General features: G+C 35.1%; 1 protein-coding gene across 1 annotated transcript in view; it reads left to right on the top strand.

Moving 5' to 3' along the window:
• LOC150099828 (U3 small nucleolar RNA-associated protein 15 homolog) overlaps positions 1–10,668 on the top strand; it is a 191,377-nt gene that overhangs the window by 173,600 nt on the left and 7,109 nt on the right. The window contains exon 12 of the mRNA XM_090404114.1: positions 5,280–5,338. Within this exon, the coding sequence (XP_090260240.1) occupies positions 5,280–5,338 (59 nt within the window). The remainder of the gene's footprint in view (positions 1–5,279; positions 5,339–10,668) is intronic.

Consider the following 10,668-nt stretch of genomic DNA (forward strand, 5'->3'; position numbering starts at 1 on the left):
GCATTGAACATCTGGTCTGCACTACAACCACTTTCTTTAATGATTTTTAAAAGTTCTGCTGGGTATTTCTGGGCAGCTTCAACGTCTGCTGATGCTGATTCTCCCTGGATTTTAAGATCATACAAAGTAAACCGCTTTTTAAAGTTTTCGAACCAACCCTTACAGGCACAAAATCCATGCTGAGAGATTTCTTCTGAAGAATCTTGATCAAGTTCTTTTAAATGTTCATAAACTTTGAGACATTTTTGCTTAATAAGGTGTCCATCCAAAGGAATTTTCTTTTGAGTGCATCTTCTATCCAAATCATTAGAGATTTCTCCATTTTATCTATTGGAATATCGTGAACACGAGCAACGTGCTTTGCACTTACCGTTGACCCAGCAATAACAATTTCTCGGATTTTATGTTCATTTTGTTTGATTGTTCGAATTGTTGATTCATTTAGATTCAGAAGCATTGCAACAACCCCTGGTTTTTCTCCAATTTTCATCTGATCCAAGATTTTAATGTTTTCTTTGAGAGAAATGAATTTCCTCTTCAATGTTGGTTTTTTTCCCCTTTCGTTGCAGTTTTAGTGGCCATTACAATAAAAATAAACTTTTACATAAAAAAAAAAAAAGCATTACATATGTATGTAACTCACCAGAAAATAAACTGCTCAGCTTGAGAATAACACATTTATGATTTTTAATGCACTTTCCTGGCAGAAAACGAAGACAATTTTCAACTATAAACACTTTATACAGTAAACCCTAGATGGCGAACCTATGGCACCCGTGCCATAGGTTCGCCATTCATCTGAGAATTTTGCTGGCACATCAACGAGTTGAAGGCAATATTCTTTTATACGCTTATAAATTATTCAACTTTTTTTTTAATTATTACAATATGTACAAGTTGAATTTTGTTTTACACAAGAGAACTATAAAGACATGCATATGATTGGTGTGGTATTAACAAAAGATCACGTGACCCAAAGACAATCGACAAGTGTTGAATTGAAATGCTAATTCTCTTCAATCGAATTCCATGACATCTGAAACTGTCATAACAACATCCACAACAGTGTGCCATTTATCATTCAGACAGAACTTCTCATTAATGACTTGCTCAACTCACACAAACGTTTCAATCCTTCGTTGAATTTTATGGCTTCTTGTTTGTGTTTGAGGTGGCAAGCGAACTCACACATTCATTATATGGCATGTTTCAAATCTTGGTAGAATTTTATTTTAAGTTAGCCTTTGTGATCTGTTATAATGACATGGAGAATTTCAAATGCAATAAAATAAACACTTATTTCAAAATTGAAAAATTGGACAATAGTTTATAGTTAGATACTGTGTTTCAGTGGAACATATGGTTTTGCTTGAGTCTATACAGCATAGTTTCTGTGAGAGGGGACATGTGATTTAGTAGTTAGCGCTGTTTTTATTCCATCCGTCTCTGGTTGCACTATTTGTTGAGAATGACACAGACTGCAAAAGCCTCTGTACAGTACCTTCTTCAGTGAGACAATAAAACTAAATTTGATACTTATAACTACTTGCGCGATACGGGTAGACACAAAATAAATGAAGATAAAATTTGATTTTAAGTCCCGCGGTGAAAAATATATGAAAAAAAAGGGGGGGGGGGTACTAGAATACTACAAAAGTATTCTACAATAGAAATTACTACAATTTCTATTGTAGGCCACGTTATATCGAAACTGCGTTGAACAAGGGATACAACAATTTGTAGACCGCGTTATACGAGGGTTACCTGTACTTAAATTTGCCTTCTGATCAAAAAGCTTCATGTTTAGTGCTGAATGCTATTGCTGCTCCTTCCTTTCATTGATCATTATCGTCTGGATGTAATTCTGTATTTATTATTTAGTAGGATCTTACCTGTTTTCTTAATGTTTTTTTATGTCGGTAGCACCAATTCTTCAGGTTTGATTTCCTTTTCCTTGATACTTGCTCCTTATGATGACAGCTCATATGTCCATTTCAGAAAAAATTAAGAAAGAAGATGTCATTTCTGACTTTTGATTTTCATCATTTTTTTGCATTAAGATTGCCTAAAATGATTACTCTATGTTCTTATTTTGAATAAGTACTCTTAAATAATGTCTTTTCTTCAATACTAAACCTTTGTGTAGTGAGTATATAAAAGTGAAATTAGCTTTCCATTCAAAAACAAGCCTATCCTATCACTAATTCCATACTTTACAAGACTGCCATTTACTTCTTTACTGATATTAGAACCTAAATCTTTTTCTGACTGATCATCTGCTCCTTCCAAGTCAAAACATAGTCTCTCTCTCTCTTAAATTTTTTTCTTCTTAAATCTCTCTCTCTTTTCACTTAAAGCCAAAACATTTAATTTCATCTCCATCATAACCCACTAACTCCTTATTTTTAGGTTGTCCATACCTCACTTATTGAAGAATAGAAATTTTTTTAGGTCACTTATTGTAGTAAATATTGGAGCTTGGGATATATTAGCACTGTATACAGAGTTTGTCAAACTATTAGGAAGAATGTAACACACTGCCATCTGCAAAATTGTGGATAGGATTTGAGATCCATGAGAGAAGGCTATTTATATATAGGAGAAGGAAGTAAGTGATAGAATAGTAGTGCTTTGATAGAATAATCTGAAAAGAAAAAAGCTTCCAAGTTACTTCATTACAACATACTTCAACTTAGCTTTCTATATGATGTTTGTAACTTTTCTAGCCTGTGCTCTATATATTTCACAACTCCTCTCATCCTTATTCTTATGATAATCCTTCTACATCATCTTCTTATAGATCAACGTTTCCCTTTTCCTACGAAGGAACACTTCACAAATCCTGAAATTTTCACGGAACACCTTGGTTATTTTGTAATGTGTTAATAATTAATTATGGCATAATCATAGAGTATTAGTACACTTATGTATACGGTGTGACATGTTGACAAATATAAAATTACATTTAAATCAGTTATCAAGTACTGGACTAATGAAATCTTGTAGCATATTGTAGTTTCCTCAGGCCAACATCATTAAATTAATTTGTGCTGATTTTCATTGACATATCCCATTCTGATCACCAAAAATTTATAATATTATTATAAGTACTTACGAACGAATGCAGACTTTTTCTCCTGTGTGTTGGTAGTTTTCCCCTCCTTTTGTACATCCTAGAGATTGCTTTGTAGGCTGGAGGTGGATGAATCACTATCTGTTCAATCACAGACACCACCTTCAATAAGAGATTTCTTAACAGTAAAATTAAACAAAGTCCCTTGTCTCTTATTCATATTAAAATTTAAATCTGTAGGCTTATTATTTTTAAAAAATCATGGCACTATGGTTTCGAAACAAGCACTTTCACCCTACAATATGACATGTGAAGAAAGTATTCAGTATTACTAGATTTGAGAACCAGATACAGACCCCCTTGATCTTCAATTTCAGTGGAAAAATTTTCTTTATACTTCCTTGCTGATTGGTCACTAACATTTGCAACACAGATGTTATTTCGTTCAGTTTTGAGAAAATTTTTATGGCCGGTCATAAACAGTGGTATTCCCTTTCCCGAATTACTTCCATGTTTAAAAATACACGGCTTGGTCACTGACATTACACAACACTTATTCACTTTCTGTGGAACACAATTTGGGAAACCCTGTTATAGATCATCTCATTCTGAATTAGGTTTCACATCCATTTCTCTCCCATCCTATTCGTTCATCACTGATACCATAATCGAACATAGTGTTCTCCTAAGTTGGTCATAATTTCCAGCTGGCTTTGTAGTTCAGCATCATGTAACCTTTCTTAATTGGAATGTCTATACGCTTGGCTATTCTCTAGGGCATGTGATCGTTGTCACCTACTGGTAGCAGAACAGTTGCTTCCTTAACTGAGATCCTCTTCTGATGATGTGATCAATATGCTTGAGAAAGTTTTCACATGACCCTTCAATAAACTCTTTCATTCTTATCATGAGTGTCCTCTACTACCCAATCATTGTTCAGGTAATTTTTAAGTCATCCATAAAGATTACTTGTTTAGTACCTATCAGAGTAATTTGCTGATGCTTTCATCGTTACCAGCAACTGAACCACGGGATCTGTAGCAGTGCCTCACCATATATTTCTTCCTTTTAGTCTCCATTTTACCCCAGATAGCTTCAAACTCAGTGCCACATTGAATATTATTACTATTATTTCTTTCCTGAGTTTCTACTCTAATCGGACTCAAATCATCACTATCATTAGTTGTACTGCCTCCCTCTCTCCTAACTTATGGCCTTCCAAGAAACACTTGATTCCATTACTACATCTGACTCCACAATGTATCACCAAGCCCACAAATTCAACTTCTTTTCTTGATGCTTCTACCATTTGTGTATAAACATAATAAGTTAACCTGGTTTGTTTGTTTTTTTTGTATACTTACATCTGCAGTCTGTTTGACCTTGGGAAAGTCTCTCTTTCTGTCCCCTCCCACACACATTCAAGAAGTCTGAACCCAGTGTATACATGTCTGTCCCTTCACCAAATTCATTACTGTGTTCCACTGACATTTATATCATTATGACATTTGCATATCTTAGTTGCACTTTCACACACACACACACACACACACACACACACACACACACACACACACACACACACACACACACACACACACACACACACACACACACACACACATTCTCAGTGTTTCTCCCCTTATGCTCTAGTTTCAAGTGCAGGCCATTCCTTTTTGCAAGTCTTTTCTGCCCATATCTAATCTATACAGCCTGCACATCAAATCCGTTTGCTATAATAGACTAACGATATATTCTTTCTCACTTCTTCCAGCAGTCCTTTCTCATATTTATCACTACTTAAATCATTTGTTCCTATGTGCACTACATCCCTTTTCTTTGCAGTTTCTTAGTTTCATTTGTCACATTCTTAAAAGAATATTTATAATTATTTATGGGTTAAGAAACAAGAACTTCCCAAAGGAAAAAGTTATACATTGTTTTATTATTATTATTAATACAGTAGCATTATGTTTTATCAAAAGACCTATTAAGGCAAGTCTCACTTAACAATACTTAGTTTTTTATATAAAAATAATATTCTAAAGAGAAATTTAACACAGATGAAACTTTTTTTTTTGCTGTTTTTTTAATATATTCCTAGTTGGAAATGAAAAATGTGTTAATATAAAATTGGGTTTTTGAATGCTCTTGTTTTTATCATAACTTATTATTTAATCTGATCATGTCTTTAATCTGTATTTAGGTATATTTTGGAAAACAGGTTTACCAGCATCCTAATTGATATTGCTAAAATGTTAATGGGTAAGTGTGCCTTATATATATATATATATATATTATTATTACTTTACTTGACACTGTTAAAGAAACTGGTGGAAAATTTGGTGAAAATGTCTATTTTGCAAGTCATCACACTGTTAATGTAGACAAAAAAGTTCTGTTAATTCACTGACTATACTAGACTGCATAATCGGGGAGAAATTGATGACATATGCTTTATGCATGTGGCTTATCATTTTTGACAAGGATTTAGAATCTTTTTTTTTTTTAAGGATTCTGATCTTTCTTTAAGAATTATGTTGTCTTTGGTGTCATTATCCTTCATTAAAAAGGTTAAATGTTCTCAAGTCCCTTCCTCCTCCTCCCTCTTTTTCACACAATTGATGAAACGGAATGCTGAGAAAATAAGTATTATTCATACAATTCCTATGAATGTCTTCCTCCTATGAAACCTTCCTCCTCCTCCCTCTTTTTCACACAATTGATGAAAAGGAATGCTGAGAAAATAAGTATTATTCATACAATTCCTATGAATGTCTAATGTATACTTCATAATAGCATGATTAAAACATTACAAGATAGATCATACAATATGTCCATCAATTAGCAGGAATGAAAAACTGCACCACTGAATACGGTCAACAAATTTCTTAATACACCTCTGACAGCTCCTTTACTTGATATAAGGTAGTGTGAATGCAGTCACGCTATCTTATATCAAGAAAGTGGCAGTGTAAGTACAACAGTAAAGTAGCTTTTTTACTGATGCATAAAATCTCCATGTTCTTACACCTTCACACCATTCCATAAAAAATACCAGGTGTTTATGAAATGGATTCGTCTTGTGGCATTTGCTGTGTGGGCTAAGTAGAAAAGTCGGGGGAGGGGGGGGGATCTGCATGTCTGAACATGTAAAAGACCTCAAAAAAAAGAAGACAGCATAAATTAGGTTTGGCAACAAAGAAAAATGCCTTATATTAATCATAATTGGTTTACAAGAAAGTATCTGAAATGCTAAAGATCCCACAACACACACTATTCTATTCTCTCAGCCATACGACTGGTGGGGGATAGCTATATGCTACCATACTAGGGAAATGATTATGAGCAAGGTGGTTTCCTGTTGCCTTCCTTGCCATATTATATCCTGTGACTGTAGCCTGTGTGTTCACGAGGCCAGTTTGCCTGCTTACAGGATGAAAAACCCCAGATAAACTGGTGGAAAAAACCCTGCTGTCCATGCCCAAGACCGGCTAACGTGGCTATGGCTGGGGAAGATCCTTAAGCTCCTCACATCATCAGTGGGAATCGAACCTAGGACACTTCTTCCCCAGACATATGGTTGCAAAGCACATAGCCACTCGGCTAACCATGCGGACTACAACACACACAGTGTAACAAAAATCAAGGCTTAATTCTAGCTATTATGGACCTATGATATGATCTGTTCCAACACGTATACAGTGATCAATTTAATTTTTTTTATTCTGGTTACTTATTTGTATATACCGGTTGTGAAGTTCTGTTAACATCTAATGTGTATGAGGGTGGTCTGAAAAGTTCTCGGCCTCAACCATAGATGGCAAAACTATAGGCACGATTTTTTTTTTTTTTTTTTTTTTTTTCCTTCTAAGTTGGTACATCTGTCATAAGCATTGATGCGAAATTGCAAGTCATTCTATCAGGTAGTTTGTTTTATACAGCTGTCTGAAGCAAAAGTGTTATCTGTATCACTTGAAATGGATAAAATTGAGTATCATTCAGTTATAAAATTCTTTGTAAAAGAAGGTTTAACGGCAAAAGAAATTCATTCAAACTTCATAAAAGTTTATGGGCACTCTTCTCCTTCATTTTTGACAATTAAGAAATGTGTTGCTGAGTTTAAACGTGACCATACCAGCCTTGAAGATGATTGATGCACGTGTAGGATGTCCAAACAGTGTAACAACACCAGAAATCATTGATCAAGTACACGATATGGTATTGGATGACCAGCGAGTCAAAGTGTGTGAAGTTGCTGAGACTGTAGGCATTTCGAAAGAACGTGTAGGATATATTTTGCATGAAGAATTGCATACGAAAAAGCTTTGCGCAAGATGGGTGCCATGTTTGCTCACAGCAGATCAAAAATGCACTCACATGAAAATCTCTGAACAGTGCTTGGAGCGTTTTAACAAGAATAAAACTGATTTCATGCGTCAATTTTTTACTATGGATGTGACTTGGATTCACCTTTACACACCAGAATCCAAACAGTAGTCAAAACAATGGACAGATGCCAGTTGTTGGGTGCCAAAGAAGACAAAGTCGGTTCCATCAGCAGGAAAGGTCATGGCATTGGTGTTTTTCGATGCTAAAGGCATTTTGTTTATTAATTATCTTGAAAAGGGTAAAACAATAACCAGGGAATATCATTCCGATCTTTTAACCAGATTAGATGAAAAAATTCATGAGAAAAAGACCTAGTTTGCAGAAGAAAAAAAATCATCTTTCATCAGGACAATGCACCTGCCCACAAAAGTGTTTTGGCAATGGGAAAATTAAAGGATCTGCACTATGAATTGTTGGAACATCAACCCTATTCCCCAGATTCTAATCAAGAGGTGATTGCAGCTGTAGAGGGGTATTTTACAGAACTTACTGAGAACCACTACAGGACGGGATAATGGTGCCGGAATAAATGTGTTAGTCTTAAGGGAGATTAAAAATAATATTGAAATTATAAATTCGTTTTTTCATTGTTAGGCTGAGAGCTTTTCAAGACCACATTTGTAATTAATTATTTCTAGTCTTTTTTTTTGGGGGGGGTATAACTTTTGCAACTTGATGATGTAAGTCTGATGACTTATGAAAATTTTATCCTTTTCCTGCCTTACGAAACTTGTGGTTATATTTATTTTATGAAACTCGCTATTTATTTTATTTTCTTAAACGCATTCTTTTCTAAAAATATGTGGTTTCAATACCAGAAGCTGTCTATGAAAGCATTTATTGTTGGACGTTTTTCCACTTGGTTATACTGTAAATTAAAGATACCAAGATATTATATCTTGGTTTAATCCTTTATCCAAGTGTAAGCAAAACAAAGCTTGCGGCTGAAATATAATCAGGACAGGACAACTCTTATATAGAAGCTAATGACTTCACATCACTTGCCTTAATATCCCATAATGCAAAGCACATATCCTTACAGGTATGTATAATGCTATGCATTATGGGAAGGGCCACTACCCAACCAGTTTTGACCTTTATTGAGGTCTCATTAGTTGGATCCAGAACCAGAGGTGATATTATGGTTAAAGTAATGCCAAAGTCATATTTTCATACATGAGTAGCCAAAATGTGTCACTCCTTATTATTAAAATACTCTGGATTAGAGATAGTTGTTGGAAGTTTTCCACTTGGTTATACTATAAATTAAAGATACCAAGAAAATATATACTTGGTTTTGCTTACACTTGGAGAAAGGATTAAACCAGGTATATAATTTCTTGGTATCTTTAATTTATACCTAGGCATTTACCTTTATTTAGCCAATAATTTTTCTCACTATTTGCTCTACCATCAACTTCATATTTGAACCCACTGCTTATGTATATATATGTGTGTGTTAGCCTAGTGGCTGTGTGCTTCGTAACCATATGCCTGGGGAAGGAGTGCCCTATGTTCGATTCCTGTCTGCGATATGGGGAGCTGAAGAATCTTCCTCAGCCAGGGTAGTCAAGTCAGCTGGTCTTGGGGGCGTGCACAGTAGGGTTTTTTTCTCCAATTTATCCTGGAGGTTTCATCCCGCAAAGCAGGCAAACCGGCCTTGAGAACTCAACACTACAGGATAAAAAATCCAGATACATCATCATCATCATCAAATTCCTGCCATATACCCTCAAGAGGTGTACAGGATATGATAGTACTACATGAAAAAAATTACATCATTACTAACTTCCTATCTACAATTTTCCTTTAAAACAGTCAAGACTCCAACATTACCAGATCTTATATTTCTATCGTTTAAGGCACTTTGTACCGTATCAATCCACCTATATCTTGGTCTTCCTCTGGGGCGTTTTCCTGCCAACTTGGCAGAGAACACTTGTTTTGCTAATCTTTCCTCGCCCATTCTGCTCAAGTGACCATACCACCTGAGATTAGCTCAGCTAATGCATTTCTGGATGCTGACAATGTCAAGTTCTTTCCTAATATCCTCATTTTTAATATGATATTGTCATTGATGCCATCTGTTCACGCCTCTAATATTGCTCAGGACTCTCATATCTGTGGTCTCTACTCTTTGGTCAAGTGTTTTATTTCTGACCCAGCTCTCAGATCCATAAGTTAAAACTGGTTTGAACACTGTCTTGTATACAGCTAATTTAATGTTCCGACTAATTTCTCTCTTATTCCATATGAATTTATTCAATTGACTTCCTACCATACCAGCTTTGCTGATTCTGTTGTCTATTTCTATATTTACTTTACCATCTTCAGTAAAAATCGTGCCTAAGTAGCTGAAATGTTTTACTTGTTCCACAGGTTCTCCATTCACAACACAGTTGACATTTTCAATGATTCTGCCAATTTTCATTGTCTTTGTCTTTTTATTGCTGACCTTCATGCCATATCTATTACAACAGTTATTCAGTTTAGTCAGAGAATCTTGCAAACTTGTAGCGGATTTATTTAGAAGTACAACATCGTCTGCATAAAGCAAAGAGCTGATATTAACATCTCCAATTTTGATATCAGGTTTAATACCACTTTCTTTCATAATGTGATCCATATAGATAATGAATAACAGAGGGGATAATGTACATCCTTGTCTGACACCAGATTTAACATCAAACCATGTTCTTGTACTACCTTCAATTCTAGCTGCTGACTTACAACTCAAATAAGGACTAAGTATTGCTTGATATAATGCCCCATTGACACCATATAACCATAGCATTTGAAATAGCTTCTCTCTTGACACCTTCTCATATGCCCTTTCCAAATCTACAACACTTAAATACAGATCTTTGTTATATTCCCATGCTTTCTCAACTATTTGTCGTAAAGTGAAGATCTGATCCTGACAGCCTCTATTTGTCCTGAATCCAGCTTGTTCTTCACCAAGCTTTTCTTCCACAATCCTTCTCAACTGCTTCTCAAGTATACTTGTATATATCTTACCAGGAACACTCAGTAATGAAATACCTCTGTAATTCTTACATTCAGTTTTATTTCCCTTATTATATATGGCTACTATGAGAGCTCTACTCCAATCATCAGGAATTCGTCCCTCTGTCCAGGCCTTCTGAACTGTGCAGTGCAGCCACTGTAAGACTTTTATACCACCATACTTCAGCATTTCTGGT

The sequence above is a fragment of the Typopeltis vanoorti genome, chromosome 14 (assembly GCF_054136105.1).
Source record: "Typopeltis vanoorti isolate ZY-2024b chromosome 14, IOZ_Tvanoo_1.0, whole genome shotgun sequence".
Classification (NCBI taxonomy): Eukaryota; Metazoa; Arthropoda; class Arachnida; order Uropygi; family Thelyphonidae; genus Typopeltis; species Typopeltis vanoorti.